Here is a 16,447-nt window from a genome sequence, read left to right as displayed (position 1 = left end):
CCAGTCATTTGAGCTATCTAGTCATAAATCAAACGGTCTTCCACGGTGTCTGTGTATGATGAAGAGAGTGTACTATGATACATCTTCATTCGTTTCTCACTGGTAATTAAGCTTTATCAATTTTTCTCAGCCCAATTAAAAAAATCCCACTATTTATCAACAACTGTATCCTCACAACCACCATTCACTACCGGCTACATTAACTTTACTACATAGCATGACACGCCCTCTTTTATATCAAATCTATCAATTTTTTCTTTTACTAAAATGTTCCAGAAACAAAATTAAATATCTAGCAACAACTATAACCTATATATACCACCTCTTTTTTGCTTAAAAGTCTTCATCATCTTCAGAAACATAAGCATCACCCAATTCCTTCTTCTTCTTCATTCTCTCCTTCTTCTTCTTACGCAATTCAGCAGAACTCAACTTGGTCTTCTTCTTAGCGGCAGCAATCTTGTTACCCATGGCATCAAACTTGTCTTCTTCGTCATCCTTCTTTTCCAATCTTGGACCTGAACCTTGACCTTGGACCCAGTTGTGACCAGATGGAGTCATTCTACCGTCCAAAACGGCCCAGACTTCTTCAGTCAAGTCCTTGGTGAATTCAGCAGAGTGGGTAATGATAACAATACCACCTTCGAAAGCCTTCAAAGCCTTGGACAAAGCACCCAAAGAGTCTCTGTCCAAATAGTTGGTTGGTTCATCCAAGACAATCAAATGTGGTCTTTGCCAAGTACAAGCAGCCAAAACCAATTTAACCTTTTGACCACCAGACAAACCTCTGATTCTAGAGTGGGTAACCAATTCGGCATCCAATCCCAACATAGCACAGTGCTCTTCAATTTCCTTTCTGGTCAATGGTCTAAATTGACCTGAGGCCAAAGCTTCCTTCATATCAACTTCAGCAACCAATTTGGCGTGGGATTCCATCAATTCACCTCTTGGCAACCAAGTGTTGTCAACAGACATCATTGGTACCCATCTTTCATTCTTCATACCAACGTTTTCACCCAATGACCATGAAACTTCATACTCATAAGAGTTCTTAAACTTTCTTCTAGAGTGGATACCAACAACTCTTCTTGGGGTACCTTCAACCTTGAAGATCTTGTTCATATTTTGTTCATCCTCTTCATTGATTTGTCTTGAGGCTCTGTCCATAGTTTCTCTATCTTCACCAGTTTGGAATCTCCATTGGATATATTCAGATGGAGTTTTGTCCAAATGGTTATCAATATGGGCAAAAGCGTGTTGCTTAATGTAAGCGATACGACAGTTTTCATGTACGTAAACTTCACCTTCAGTTGGTAACAATTCACCGGTCAAGACATTGATCAAAGTTGATTTACCAGCACCATTTGGACCAATGACGGCAATTCTTGATGACAATGAACATTGGAAATTGATATCTCTAATTTGTGGTTTAGAAGTACCTGGGTATTGGAAAGTCATGTTGGAGACCTTAACAATAGCCTTTTGTTTGGTCTTGACACCTTCCAAGAAACCTGGTTCTGGGAACTTGAATTCCAAATCAGAAGCTCCCAATTCATAGTATGACTGAGCTGATGGACATTTCTTGACGAATTCAGACAAGTTACCCTTGTATTTTCTCAATTTGAAACCTTCGTAGTGGATAATGTATTGACAAATCTTGTCCAAGAATCCAGAATCGTGAGAAACAATGATGGAGGTAATACCACATGTTTGCAAGTAGTTGACTAACCAAGCAACATTGACGGTATCCAAATGGTTAGTTGGTTCATCCAACAACAAGATATCGGCGTTCTTCAAGACGGCTCTGGCCAAAGCCAACTTCATCTTCCAACCACCAGACAATGATTGAATTGGCATCCTGATCATTTCATCAGAGAAATTGAATTCTCTCAATTTGTCTTCAACAACTTGTTCAGTCAAACCAACTTCACCATCTTCAATAACGAATTGAGAAACAGTGGTTTCAGCGTGGGTACCATCGATATCGTGTTCAACGTAAACAGTCTTACACTCATCTTGACTTGGGAAACCTTCAACTTGACCATTGGCAATAGCTCTCATCAAGGTAGATTTACCAGCACCATTTGGACCACACAAACCATATCTTCTGTTTCTCTTTAATCTAAATTGAGTCTTGTTCAACAAGATCTTGGCACCATAAGCCAAAGAGAACTCACAGTTACACAAATCTTCACCTTCATCTTCTTCATCTTCGAATGATGGTGGTTGTGGAATGTTGTCAATAGCTCTCTTTCTGTATTCTTCAATGATCTCCTTGGCTTCTTTTTCATGCAAAAAGATAGTGGCAAATGGCAAAACATTTTGCAACCAAGCTTCTGGTTGAATTTCTCTTTCATCAACCAAATCACCGGCAATAGCAGCAATATAGTTCTTGGCGACATCAAATCTGGCTGGAGTCTTTTTGTCATCCAACAATTTGTTCAATTCACCCAAAGTGACTTCGATATCACCAGCAGTAGAGATTTCTGGCAATTTGTCACCTTCACCGACGGCACCAACTCTTCTCAAAGTGTTAAGACCTCTGTTGGTAACTTCTCTAGCTTCTGGATCAGCCATGTTGGCAAAGTTAGTCTTCAAAGCTGGCAACAATTTGTCCAAGAATGGAGCAACAACTTGTGGATCGTCAACCAACTTACACATGTTATCAACAATAACAGCTGCTTTACGCTTGATAGCAGTGTCTCTTTCAGCCAAACCTCTAGACAACAATGGAGCCATGATGGACAAAGTGGCGGTGGTGACTTCGGAAACAAAAGTAGTAGCACCCAACAAGTGAACGGTTTCTGGAACCTCAGTTGGCTTAGCAATACATTCAATCAATTTAGGAATAAACTTTTCGATATCCTTGTTATCAATGGTTTCAGTACACTTGGTCATGGTAGCAGTAGCTGCTTCCTTGACTTCCTTCTTGGTGTCCCACATAGTTTCGGACAAGATAGGGATCAATTCAGGCATTCTCAATGCAACTTGATCCTTAGCAGTGTCAACCAATTGGGAAATAGCAGCCAAGATAGCAACCTTTTCGGTCCACTTGTTGGTAGATTGCAAGTTGATGACCAATTTTGGCAAGATAGCCTTGACTGCAGTTGGAGTGATGGCGGCAGCAATGGCCAACAAAGCAGCGGCAGCAGCAGTTTGAACATCCTTGTTCTTGTCACCGGCTCTGGTAGCAACTTCATCAACCAATTCAACAACATATGGTTCAACCGATGGAGTCAAGTTGTTGGAGGATGAAATGTGCTTGTAGGCATCCAAAGCAGCAATTGCAACTTTAGCATCCTTTGCTTTGATTTCCTTCGTCAAATCAGCAAAAAATTCAACTGGAACATCGTGTTCAACAATGGATGAATTTAAAAAAGTGGCAATATTGTTAGCAGCTGCCTCTCTATCATCAGCAACTTGTAAGTTACTCAATAACTCAGAAAGTACTTCTGTGGAGTATTTTGATTCACTAGAAGCAGACATGATATGGATCCTCTGGTTGATGGTAAAAAAAGAAAAAGAGAAGAGAAGAAGAAGGGAAAAAAGCAAAAGATTTTAAAGAGTGAAAAATTTTTTTCTTTATAATTCTAGAGGATTAGGCGTTTAAGGTAATCTCATCGTAGCTAACAGAACAAAAAGAAACAAAACATAAAAAAAATTTTATTTATTTTTTAAAATAAAATAATTAGACGCCCATTGGAACAAAACAACAAAAAAACAGCAAGACAAAGAAGACAAGAAGGCAAGAAGACAAAGAATACAGGCACATGGTGTAATAAAAAGTATAGGAAAACACAAATACCAATACAAATATAAATATATAGCCAATTAGTACCCAGATAGTTATAATAGTAGTTAAATTAACATTGGAAAAAGGAATAATAGTGGTTGTAGTATATATATATCTTTTATTGAATCTCACAAACAATCTCTCTCTCTCTCTGTCTGTCTTCTACCCTAAGTAACCAGTTCAGGATCGCTTCATCCTCGGTGCAGCTACTGGGAAAAGGATTAAGAAGTAGCTATAGATAACCCAAAAATGTAGAGGAAGAAAAAAGAAATTAAAAATTCATATGCAACACGTTTTTTGTCTGTCTGTCTATCTGTCTGTCTGTCTGTTCTACTTTTTTTTGTCTGCACCGTGGCCAGTTTCCACGGAGGTATTAGTCCGTGCACGTGTTAAAGCTTTTAGCGCTTTTTACACGCCCTTACTTTTGATCACGTGATTTTACGCTTTTGTAACTTAAATGCCCACAAAAGGATTAATTCCCGTTTTAACACGTTGTGCAGGGTAATGAGCAAAGACTGAAAATATGTCAAAAGGTGAAGAGACTGTTTGATGCCTTGAAACTTTTCAAAAGAAGTGTCTACTACTGAAACCCGTAATCTAAAATAAGTATAGGCAACTGTATAGTTTGTATTTATGTTTAATTTGTCGAACCATTCAATCAATTGGGTTAAATCAAACTGTAAACAATTCTGATTCAGCTATGAAACGCCCCATCATTTTTGTATTATATATACTTTATATATAACATTGAACAATAACAAAGAGAACCCTGCCTCAATAAAGCAAAAAATAATGTTAGAGTTTTAACTATAAATATGTATATGTATAAATGTATATGTAAATCGTTGTTACTGTTTGCACGCATGCGTACAAATGCCAAGTATGTGGATTAAACATAATCGTCTAATTATTTCCCTAATTTGGAGTGGCAGTTGTGTTTTTTTTTTTAAATTTAATTTAACACCGAAAACCATAATTCAACCAGAATACAACCAACAAAAAAATAACATTTAAGCGTTTAGCGCCAGCCATAAAGGGAAAAAGAAAAAAAACTTCTATACAACAACCACAACCACTGGAATCTCCTTAGTTCATCTGTTTACATAACAACGTCAATCCTTTCTCACGTTCCTTCTGTTATTTTATAAAACACCATTGCTAGCTATTTTTGTTTACCCCAATTGAGGTTACGATATGTCAAAGCCACAAATGACAGTCGATAAAGAAGCACAATACGATAGACAATTACGATTATGGGCCACTTCAGGACAACTGAATTTGGAAAATAGTCATATTGCCTTGATCAATGCTAGTGCTACTGGATGTGAAGTATTGAAAAACTTGATCTTGCCTGGCATTGGTAAATACACCATTATTGATGATAGAATAGTGACTCATGAAGATTTATCATCCAATTTCTTTCTCAAATTAAAGGACTTGGATAAGAAATTGGCACATTGTGTAAAGACGAATTTGAATGAATTGAATGGCGATGTGACTGGATTTGCTATTGAAAAGTCCTTGCAAGAGATATTAGATTACGATACTGACTATAAGTTTTGGGATCAATTTCATTGTGTTATTGTTAGTAACTATACTCCTAAATTGGATACTTTAATTGATTTGCTTTGGAACAAGCGTATACCTTTACTTGTGGTTAATACAGTGGGATTTTATGGATCATTGAATCTAATAGCTAATGAAAGCACCGTTATTGAAACTCATGATCCTTCAAAATTATTCGATTTGAGAATTGACAAGCCATGGCCTGAATTACAACAATATGCCGACTCTTTTAGGATGGATGAATTGAATGATCAAGACCATGCGCATGTACCTTATATTGTCATTTTTATCAAGGCGTTACAATTTTGGAAAACCACCCACAATGGTGAGCCGCCATCAACTTATAATGAAAAGAAATCATTTAAAAATTTAATTGAATCAATGTCAAGAAATATCAATTTAGAAACTAATTTCATTGAAGCTTTACAATCTTGTCATCGAGCTTTTCAAAAGACTGAATTACCGCAAAGTATAAAGAGTTTAGTTGAATCAATTGATTCACGGCCAATTACAGCACAAACATCAATATTTTGGATCTATATTGCTGCATTGCGTGAATTTCTCTTGTTGAATAATAACATCCTTCCATTGCCAGGTAAACTACCCGATATGGCATCCGATTCTAAAAACTATACAATGTTGTCGCGACTTTATCGCGATAAAGCAATAAAGGATCAAGAACTATTTACCAACCAAGTTTACAAAATCCTTGATCAAGTTGGTAAACCACGAGATTCAATAACCAGTGAATCAATAGCGACATTTTGTAAAAATACTCAATTATTATTTGTCACTTCAGGATCGAAAAATTTAATTGCAGATTCGTTATTGAGTAGTCTCAACTCATCATGTCAATTAATGGAAGGATCCAATTCCATTGAAACTGATATGATTTCCATCTATGTGGGCATTTTAACTTTTAATGCGTACATTGAAGAATATAAAACACCACCAACAATTGATGATTTAGTAGAGTTTATATCCATTTACCAGTCAAAAATATTAAAATCAAACAGCAGCAGCAACAACGACAACAACAACAACAGCAGCAGCAGCAGCAAAAACAGCAAAAACAACAAAAACAAAAACAGCAGCAGCAACAGCAGCAACAGCTCCGCCGAATCCCCCTTCTCTCCTACTCATTCAACTCCGCAAATTCAATCATCAACATTGGACATTTTCAAGGAAATTCTAATCCACAATTCAACCAATTACCCCAATTTAAGTAGCTTAATGGGTGGGGTGGCCAGCCAGGAGATCCTAAAATTGACTACAGCTCAATATATCCCGTTGGATAATTTATTCGTCTTTGATGGTATAAAATCAAGTAGTGAAAGATTTAAAATACAATAAAAACATCATCAATATACGCGCTAACTAATACCCAAAATGACTGAAATAGATATGAATTTTGTTTAATCATATGCAATGATGCACACCAACTTTTATTCCTATAAATCATCAAATGAACCTTGCATGGTTTGATTTTTTGACTTCTTTGATTGACGTATTAAATCTTTCCAATCCTGTTGAGTTTCTTGTTCATCTTCTTCGTCATTTTCCATCAATTGTTTTTCAATTGCTTCACGTTTACGTTTCATTTTCTCCTTTCTTTCTTGTTTAGTTTCCTTGTGTTCTGTTTTACTTGACCATGCTTCATTCTTGATTTTCAATTCTTTGCGTCGTTTGGCATTGGCAATCTTGACTTCCTTATCTTTGGCCAAGTTTTCCATACGCGATTTCTCTTGTAGCTTGTCGGCGTATGCATATATATCCATATCTATTGGTTCGCCTAACCAGCCATCTTGTGGCATGCGTTCATTCTCAATATATTTCGTCTCGGGCATCTTGGGCAATCTCAATAACCCATACATTTTCGCAATGGCTAGATAATCAAGGGTTGCTAATCGGAAAATCAGACTGGCTACATGTTTGGAATAATATCGAATGAATCCGACATATGACTTGACTGCCAATTCATGGCGAGCTCGATCTTCAAGCATATACTTTCGAAGTTGTTTTTGAAATGAGTCATGATGAGTCTGGGGCAGCTCTGGAGGATCAATCTTGGTCATGAATATATTTTTCACTTCCATAAATCCAATATAGTCCTCTTCTTGAGTTCCGTCATTCAACATGACTATAGCTCGTCCGGCTTTATTGGCCCGTCCTGTACGTCCACATCGATGTAAGAACACACTAGGGTCTGTAGGTGGGTCCAATTGTACCACCAAATCAACCTCAGGCACATCTATACCACGAGCAGCAACATCAGTCGTCATTAAAACATACTTTGTATTGGCTTCATTGCCACTAATGAATTTTTCCAACGTATTTAATCGAGCTTTAGTGTTTAATTGGCCGTGTAATGAAAAAAACTGTAGATTTGAATCATCATCACCGGCAACTAATTTTGTGAATATTTGATAAAAATGCTTGACTGATGTACATGTAGGGAAGTAAACAATGACTTTTTTGAAATCATAATCTTGTAGTATATTCAACAACGTAGTGAGCTTAAACTCTGGATGAAGTAACATATATGATAGTTGCAAAGAAGTAGGCGCATTCAGTTGTTCACCAAGGAAGTTCCGCGTCTTGACTTGGACTTTAACTGGATTATTCATCCCCGTTTTGAAAATTGTATCACCCGCCGATGAAATGGTTGCTGAAAATAACCCGGTTCGACGTTGTTTAGGCAACTTCTTCAATATATTGACCACATCCATCTCGAATGAAAAATCCAACAATTTATCTGCCTCGTCCAATACGGCAATTTCTAAACTCGATGTCTTGACTATTGTTGACGTCGTCAAAAAATCTAATAATCGGCCAGGAGTAGCAATTAGAATTTGCGGTTGAAGGTCCTGAAACTTTTCAAGATCTTCACGTACGGTTCCTAGTGACCCAACCAATAGTTGCGTCTTGATTTGGGGTATTTTGTCTTCTGGTAAATATTCCAATACACGATCAAAAACCATTTGGATTTGTTTAGCCAATTCCCTAGTTGGCGAGATGACAATGCTTAAGATATGATTACGTTTCAAGGGTTCTAGCTTGCCTTCTTCATCAGATGTGTATAATCTTTTTGATAACTTTTCCAACACTGGAACGACAAAAGCTAACGTTTTACCTGATCCAGTCACGGCTTCAACAATGACGTCTTTATTGCCACAAAGTAAAGGTATGGTTGATGCTTGGACGGGCGTCATTGTTGGGTATCCTAATGATAGTAGAGCATCTTTTAGCCAAGGATGCAAGTCGTATCTTAAGTTCTCCCATGCAAGGGATCCAGCTTGAGATTTCATGGTGGATAATGTAAATTTAATGGATGAGATGAGTTTTGATGGAGATGAGAAGAGAAGAGAAGAAAAAAAAATAACATCTCTGGAGCTCTCATTGAACACAACTCGGTTTATGTTCAAGAGTATCTCCATTCAATGGTTGATGAAAAGATCTTATAGAAACTTGACCACGGCTACTACCACCACTCCTCCACTAATGGCACAACCTATAGATTACTCGTCATGGTCTAAAGAAGATTTGATTGCAAAAATTACCGACTTGGAACAGTCATCAAAGACACAACCAGCTACAGCTACAACAGAAGTGAAACAGAAACTGAAGAAACAAAAACAGTTTGACTGGAGTAAACACAATTTGCGCTTTGTTGCATTACGATTTGCATATTTAGGATGGAACTACAATGGTCTTGCGTACCAATTTGAACCAACACCATTACCAACTGTTGAGGAAACAATATTGAAAACCCTATCTAAAATAAAACTCATTCCTGAACCTATAGATAAAGTAGATTTCTCCAGATGCGGAAGAACTGATAAAGGTGTAAGTGCAATGAATCAAGTAATATCAATCAAACTCCGATCAAATTTAACTTTAGAGGAACAACAAGACTCAGTCAATGATGAAAAGGAAATCGATTACTTGACAATCATAAACGCCAATTTACCCAGTGATATTAAAATCCATTCTATATGTCTACATCCACCGCCTGATTTCGATGCTAGATTCAGTTGCAAAAACCGACACTATCGATACTTGTTCAAATCATCAAATTTAGATATTGAACTAATGAATCAAGCAGCAGGGTATTACCAAGGACAACATGATTTCCGCAATTTTTGTAAATTGGATGGATCAAAACAAATTACCAATTTTGAACGATTCATTTACAGTTCGAAAATCATCCATTTGGAAAACGGCTTGTACTGTTTCGATCTAATTGGTACGGCTTTCCTTTGGCATCAAGTGCGATGCATGGTTGCCATCTTGTTTCTAGTAGGACAACATTTGGAAAAACCAGAAATTGTGCTTGAATTAATGGACATTACCAAGTATCCCACCAAACCTCAATATGAAATGGCCAATGATATCCCCCTTGTTTTGTACGATTGTGAATTTGCGCCCATGGAATGGAAACAATTTGATAATGATTATAAATTCAATCGAATCATGAATGGGTTCAAAGGCATGTGTTATGATTTGAGTGTTAAAACGAAAATGCTGAGCATCATGGAAGAGCTTGTGTTTCAAGGTCAAAAGAGAAATCCGTCGGTGGTTAACTCAGTGCCTCTTGGTGACGGAGTTGGCCGAGCTTTTGCTAAATACACTGCCTTGGCAGATCGTGAACGAACTGAGAGCTATGACATCATCAATGCTCGATGGATGGCAAAAAAATCAAAAAGAGTTGAGGCTCAACTGAATCAAAGCATCAATGATTGATATTGAAGCAAAAACAATGAATCCTATTTTGAGCTTTTTGTGTGTGTGCTTGTGTATGTAGCTTTATATATATGTGATCAAATCAATGAGATATCCAGGATGGTTCCCAATAGTGCCACTCATCTTCACCTTGCTCATCAACCCACAAAATCCCATTCATAATCATTTCATCAATAACACTCTTGCATCTTATTTTATCCCAACCGTAATTATCTCTAATCAAGCCCATCGTAACAAACCCACCCATGAACCCACACAATTCGTAAATCTTCAACTGATCATTCGATAGATTTTCGATTGACGAAAATTTCAACCATGATTCATTGTTGATCACAATAAGTTGATAATTTTGACCCATTGAATTTAAAATTGTTATTGCTTGTTCAATGTGTTTAGTGGATATGTCGATTTTCAAGTCAGATGAATTGTCAGTCAAGATTGATTGTAATTCACGTATGGAAATGAGGCCTCCATTTAAATCTCGTGTTTCTTGGCATATTTCGACAATTTTGACTGATAAACCAGTAACGAAATTGTTGGAATCTCGTTTGCTAGTGTTGCTTCTGCTCGTAGCGTTGGAATTGGAGTTTGAATAGATTAGTAGATCTAATGGATCCATTCCAATCAGTTGAGATATTTGGTTGAATTTGGATCGAAACTCACCATTGCTCTTGATTTCAGTACTGTAATCATTGACGAAATTGATTAATGCTGATCGGAATACTTGAAGTTGCGTTGAGAGCTGTTCGGAATGTTGTTGATTTAAACGTTGTCCTAGTTGTTGATATGCGTCTCTATCTGATTGTGGGTCCATTATAATGGATATATAGTTGATTAGTCAGTGATTGAAATTCTATGTTTGGTGTTGTGTTGTATTGTGTTCTGTTTGATTTTTATTTGAGTTGTGGTCTTTTCTCCGTTGTGGATTGTTCCACTTTCCATCGGAGTTAACTTTTTTTTCCCTAACCAAAAGACATATATATCTTAGGACTAAACTGGGGTATGTTAGAAAACAGATACCACTGGAGGGTAAAATAAAGGCCATAAGACTTTTACTTTTATCAGTAGAGAGTGCTGCTCGGTTAATTTAGTTTTATAGTGAGGTGTGAGCGTGGGGGAAGTGGGGTATGAGAATAAATGGGCGGCTAATTAACGATTCCATTTGGAACGAATTAGCGCCCCACACTTTCACAATGGGTGTAACTAGTTTCACACTCACACTCAAACCCACTTACTCACTCACTCACTCACTCAAACCCCACCTCATTCAATCGGTTGTGGCATTGTTTACATTAATTCCCGTCAGCAAACAGTTCAACGGTTTTATTCTTTAGAAATCTATGTGTGTGTATATGTGAATATGTGAATATATGGGTATTATAGAAAAAAAAGTGGAAAAAGATTTGACCCAAAAAAAATAAAATCATAAGCGGATTTAAAACTCCCCAAAAAATAAATAACAATTCATAACTCATAACACTTTTTATCAACAGTGAAGTCTTGTTTATAAATCTCAGTCTTTAACACATCTCATCGTAATCATTACTACGCTATACCTACTACTACTACTACTACTACTACTACCTGTCTATTTAACTACCCATGACTCACGCAAGAGAACCAGTGGATAAAAAATATACTCCACCTCCACCACGTGAGGTTGAAGTGAAATTTGGCAAAGGTGTCACTGGTACCCTTGCCATTCCTCATGCCATGGATTCAGACAACCCATTTGAAGATGGACTAGCCCCCGTGACTCATAAAGCCGCTCTTATTTTACACGGACAAGGTGGACATAGAAACTACTGTTATCAAAGACATTTGGCCCATCGATTAGCTAAAGATTTAGGGATATTCAGTTTAAGAATCGATTTCAGAGGGTGTGGGGATTCAGCTGATAATGAAGATAAATTAGAAGGAAGAACTTTGACGCAAGACGTTGCAGATATTCAAGCTGCCGCTGATTTCATCCAGGATGGGAAAGTAAATGGGTTAGCCATTGATTTGACTTTAAGCTCAATCATTTCTCATTCTAGAGGTGGCGTTGCCATGTTTCTTTGGGCTTTGGAACAAGATGAATTATTGAAAAAGGGTGACCCACGAGCAATTGTTGTTCCTAATTTGATCAACTGTGCCGCTAGATATACTTCAGCTACCGTATTGGAGAGGTATAGTGATTTCGGTGATCTTGATTATATGCCAGATGTACTCAATTTTAGATACGGCAAATATGTGCCCTCCGATTTATCAGCCAGAGAAATTATCACCTTGTCTAAACCTGATTTTACTTCTTTGAGTTCATTGTCACGAGATTTTTCGGTGTTGAGTATTTATGGATTAGAAGATCAAATCATTCCCAAGTACGACTCAGCAAATTTTGCCAATGCTTTGAACCGAGGACCTAAGTCACATGTATTGAAATTAATTCCTGATGCCGATCACAATTTTTATGGCCACAACAAAATTGAACCCGATGACAATTTCCATGACGTTAACCCGCTCAATTTGCCATTGAAAGGTAACAGAGTCAACTTTAATTTCCTTGCTGTTGATTATATTATTGAGTACCTTTCGCCAGAAGAAGAATTAGACCGTTTTTTGTATGCAACTAAATCTGTGGGTAAAGTTCCTCGTTGGAAACATGTTGACGGAGTGAGCAATTTTAGAGATATTGGCGGATGGAAAATCCTCAGGCCAACGTTTGAATTGAGTAAAGGAACTGGAGCCAGTGGATTAAACTATTATGTCAAACCAAATTTGGCATTCAGATGTGCAAATGTTGCCAACATGACCGAACTTGGAATCCAACAGGTTCAAAAACTTGGCATTAAAGTCATTTTTGATTTACGTTCTGATGGAGAAGTCGACAAAGACGGATACCCGCAAGGATTGGAAAAATACGGCATCAAGAGAATCCACGCTCCAGTATATTCCAACGATGATTATTCTCCTCAAGCCATTGCCATGAGATATACAAACTTAATGACCTCGTGGTCGACTTATGTGCATGTTTATGAAGACATGTTGGAATTTGGAATTGAATCATTCAAGACCATTTTCCAATACATTTTACACGAAAACCAACCGTTTTTATTTCATTGTACTGCTGGTAAAGATCGTACTGGGGTATTGGGGATGTTGATTCTATTGTTGGCTGGTGTAGATAAACATACCATTGGGAAAGAATATGAATTGACAACAATTGGCTTAAAACCCGACCACCCTGTTCTCAAGAGTAAATTTGTTGAAACAGTGGCCAAATTGAAGGAGAAAATGAGTGGATCTAGTGAAGAAGGAGCATCAGCTGATGATATTGAGAAATTGATTTCTCGTGGTAGAAGCAATTGGAGTCTTGAAGAAGAAGGGTTCAATAATTTGATTAGTTCTCGATATGAAGCCATGTTGGCCACAATTGCTTTATTTCATGACACGTATGGGGACATTATTCGTTATTTGAATGAGAAATTAGAGTTTCGCCATGATGAAATTAGACAAATTTATGACAATATTGTCATGGTTGACCCTGAATCTTATGGATTTGATATTACTGCTCAAGTTCAATGGGACCACCGTTCTAAATTCTAACATCTTCCACCAACTACACATACATTAAGACGTTTTATCTAACAAAAGCTTTGTTTTTTATTTAATAGATATATATATATATATAACTTATAAACTTTTACTCTTTTCTTCACATTATAGGTAATGGACGTTGCTTAAATATCATTTTTGCTCGTACTATATCAATCATTTGGATTTCTTGCTCAGTTTCTCCGCCATCCATATCCACATCTTCATCTCTACTCAGCTTCTGTTGATTCAACGGTATCTTCAAGACACCCAAAGGAACATCCAATTTAACTACATTGCCAATCAACCGTTGACTCTTGCCGATAAATAGCGTCACCTTCAGATCATCTTTAGTATCAAAATGTAACTGGCCAAATTTGACCGCATCGTAAATATCATCAACGGTGACAAAATTCCGCATCTTTTCTTGATCTAGTGGCAGTAATTGGTCTAAAGGTATATCAGGTTTGGTGTGAGGTAGGTTTAATTCACCTTGGATTTCTAGTAGTGCTAGTCCATAAGGTGTTGTGATTAAATTAGATGGTGATGATGATGATGATAAGGGAAAAGTCCCGGTATCCTGGTCTTTTGCTAGTAGCAGCTGTACAGCAGAACAGTTTATTTTAGTTGTGGGCATGGGGCAAATGTATATACCAATTTGGAAGCTAGACGTGATTGAATTGAAAAGTTGATTTAATAAAACAAAGAAGAAAAAAAAATAAAAAAATAAAAATAAAATAAAAGGCGTTAAAAATTGAAGCGCGTGTCTCAAGTAAGAAGTGTCTCAAGTCAAAGGACGGAATTTTCATAATTTTCATAATTTTCAAAACATTACACCTCCTCAATATTGCATCACACTTCTCCACTTTCATGTCCTACAAAACCTCTTTTTAGTTTCAAATAGAAAGCGCTTGATTCCCAATCTGACATTCCGTGAAATGCGCAATTTTGCTTTTTTATTTATTTTTTAAGTTCCTTCAATACCACTACCCCCACTTACTAGTTAAATGGCGCCTAAAATTTCCATGATTATTGTTTTTTAAGGTTTGAATCAATACCTTCCTCCTCCCCGCAAATTAAAATTAAGCAGCTGCAAAGAGAAATGGATATATAAATTGAGATGATATGCATCCCAATTTTGCTTAGCGATACAAATCCTACTAACCAAAGCACCTTCACAATTATGTCAGTGGAAATCCCCAAAACCCAAAAGGCCATAATCGTTGACTATGACAACGGCCCATTACAATACAAGGACATTGCTGTTCCCCCAATCAAACCCAACGAGATATTAGTCAATATCAAGTATACGGGAGTATGTCATAGCGATTACCATGCCTGGAGAAACGATTGGGAAGAAACAAATTTGAAACATCCGCTCATTCTTGGCCACGAGGGTGCTGGTATTGTTGTTTCAATGGGGGAAGATGTACAAGGCTGGGAGATTGGTGATTATGCTGGTGTAAAATTAATCAATTCCACCTGTTTAGTCTGTGATTATTGTCAACAAGGACGTGAAACTGCTTGCAAATTGCAAACTTTACATGGCGTCACTTGTGATGGGACATTTCAACAATATTGTGCCACTGATGCCATCCAAGCGGCCCAATTACCCCACGACATTGACTTGAAATCAGTGGGACCAATTTTGTGCGCTGGAATCACCGTTTATACTGGATTGAAAGCATCAGAAGCCAAACCGGGGCAATGGGTCGTCATCTCGGGAGCTGCTGGGGGTTTAGGCTCATTGGCAATCCAGTACGCCAATTGTTTGGGATTGCGAGTAATTGGAATCGATGGAGGAAAGGAAAAGGGCGAATTCATTAAACAATTAGGTGCTGAAGCATTTATTGATTTCACTGAAGCCAACGATATTGCTAAACTAGTTATGGAGATTACCAAAGGTGCTGGAGCTCAAGCGGCATTAAATGTAACTAGTTCGGAAGCATCCATACAACAAAGTGTATCGTACGTCAAGCCATATGGAACTGTGATTCTAATTGGCTTACCTCCTCAAGCAAAACTTAGTATTGATGTTATGAGTACTGTGGTCGATCAAGTAACCGTTAGAGGTTCATATGTAGGAACTAAGCGAGACACCACTGAAGCTGTTGGGTTTTTCGCCAGAGGATTGATTAAATGTCCCATTAAGGTCGTGGGAATGACTGAGGTAGGAAAAGTATTTGAAGAAATGGCAGAGGGAAAAATATTAGGTCGGTATGTTCTTGATACATCAAAGTAAAGCCTGACATTCTGCTTTTATGCTTCATTTTCCGTTCAAAACATGTGACTTTAAGTTGTTAAGTTGCGAGGGTTAAGCGAAAGGGGGACATTGAGGGAAAAGGCGGTTAATTTTGTTTCAACGATAACCCGGAAAACTTTATGTCTGACCGTTGTATCACAATCAAAAGTGTCTAAATAAACTGTAGTAATCTAACTTTGTTTAACGCCCATTACGTTAAACCCGCACTTTTCTCTTGGTAACGGCCGTTCTTTTGTCCCTTTCGTCTTTGTAATAACATTTGACTCTCTCTGTTGTGGTTGGTGGTTTTTTGATTTGTGTTATTTAACTGAAGCACAAAAATACCGTACATTTACATTATGACATATTACATTTCTACATTAGGAAATAAAATGATTAATCCAACGCATGAAGAAAAAAGTCACACCAAAAATAGTGATATATTAAAGCTACGTTGAAGTCCATTGTAAAGAGATAGGGAGGCTCCTTATATGGTTTCAAAAGACGTAGTAGCAGATTGGTTTAGTTCT

The 16,447-nt window shown here is 37.3% G+C and overlaps 8 protein-coding genes across 8 annotated transcripts; 4 read left to right on the top strand and 4 right to left on the bottom strand. All coding sequences in view use genetic code 12, as the record gives it.

The window, feature by feature from the left end:
• Window positions 1–333: 333 nt before the first annotated feature.
• On the bottom strand, window positions 334–3,486 carry CEF3 (translation elongation factor EF-3; the record flags this gene model as incomplete). The annotated part of the gene is made up of 1 exon (XM_051818019.1): window positions 334–3,486. One exon carries the CDS (start codon window positions 3,484–3,486, stop codon window positions 334–336), a length of 3,153 nt encoding a protein of 1,050 aa, XP_051673718.1.
• Window positions 3,487–4,987: 1,501 nt separating this feature from the next.
• CANMA_000643 (uncharacterized protein) lies at window positions 4,988–6,712 on the top strand (the record flags this gene model as incomplete). The annotated part of the gene is made up of 1 exon (XM_051818018.1): window positions 4,988–6,712. The coding sequence occupies one exon, from the start codon at window positions 4,988–4,990 to the stop codon at window positions 6,710–6,712; it is 1,725 nt and encodes a 574-aa protein (XP_051673717.1).
• Window positions 6,713–6,810: 98 nt separating this feature from the next.
• SPB4 (putative ATP-dependent RNA helicase) lies at window positions 6,811–8,667 on the bottom strand (the record flags this gene model as incomplete). Its single annotated transcript, XM_051818017.1, has 1 exon — window positions 6,811–8,667. The coding sequence occupies one exon, from the start codon at window positions 8,665–8,667 to the stop codon at window positions 6,811–6,813; it is 1,857 nt and encodes a 618-aa protein (XP_051673716.1).
• Window positions 8,668–8,776: 109 nt separating this feature from the next.
• On the top strand, window positions 8,777–10,102 carry CANMA_000641 (pseudouridine synthase; the record flags this gene model as incomplete). The annotated part of the gene is made up of 1 exon (XM_051818016.1): window positions 8,777–10,102. One exon carries the CDS (start codon window positions 8,777–8,779, stop codon window positions 10,100–10,102), a length of 1,326 nt encoding a protein of 441 aa, XP_051673715.1.
• Window positions 10,103–10,184: 82 nt separating this feature from the next.
• Window positions 10,185–10,916, bottom strand: VPS22 (ESCRT-II subunit protein; the record flags this gene model as incomplete). Its single annotated transcript, XM_051818015.1, has 1 exon — window positions 10,185–10,916. One exon carries the CDS (start codon window positions 10,914–10,916, stop codon window positions 10,185–10,187), a length of 732 nt encoding a protein of 243 aa, XP_051673714.1.
• A 788-nt stretch (window positions 10,917–11,704) lies between these two features.
• Window positions 11,705–13,687, top strand: CANMA_000639 (uncharacterized protein; the record flags this gene model as incomplete). Its single annotated transcript, XM_051818013.1, has 1 exon — window positions 11,705–13,687. One exon carries the CDS (start codon window positions 11,705–11,707, stop codon window positions 13,685–13,687), a length of 1,983 nt encoding a protein of 660 aa, XP_051673713.1.
• Window positions 13,688–13,796: 109 nt separating this feature from the next.
• CTF8 (Ctf8p) lies at window positions 13,797–14,312 on the bottom strand (the record flags this gene model as incomplete). Its single annotated transcript, XM_051818012.1, has 1 exon — window positions 13,797–14,312. The coding sequence occupies one exon, from the start codon at window positions 14,310–14,312 to the stop codon at window positions 13,797–13,799; it is 516 nt and encodes a 171-aa protein (XP_051673712.1).
• A 546-nt stretch (window positions 14,313–14,858) lies between these two features.
• CANMA_000637 (zinc-dependent alcohol dehydrogenase) lies at window positions 14,859–15,917 on the top strand (the record flags this gene model as incomplete). Its single annotated transcript, XM_051818011.1, has 1 exon — window positions 14,859–15,917. The coding sequence occupies one exon, from the start codon at window positions 14,859–14,861 to the stop codon at window positions 15,915–15,917; it is 1,059 nt and encodes a 352-aa protein (XP_051673711.1).
• Window positions 15,918–16,447: the final 530 nt, after the last annotated feature.

The sequence above is a fragment of the Candida margitis genome (assembly GCF_024628925.1).
Source record: "Candida margitis strain CBS 14175 chromosome Unknown scaffold18, whole genome shotgun sequence".
Taxonomy (NCBI): domain Eukaryota; kingdom Fungi; phylum Ascomycota; class Pichiomycetes; order Serinales; family Debaryomycetaceae; genus Lodderomyces; species Lodderomyces margitis.
This window is presented reverse-complemented; position numbering and strand designations above follow the sequence as displayed.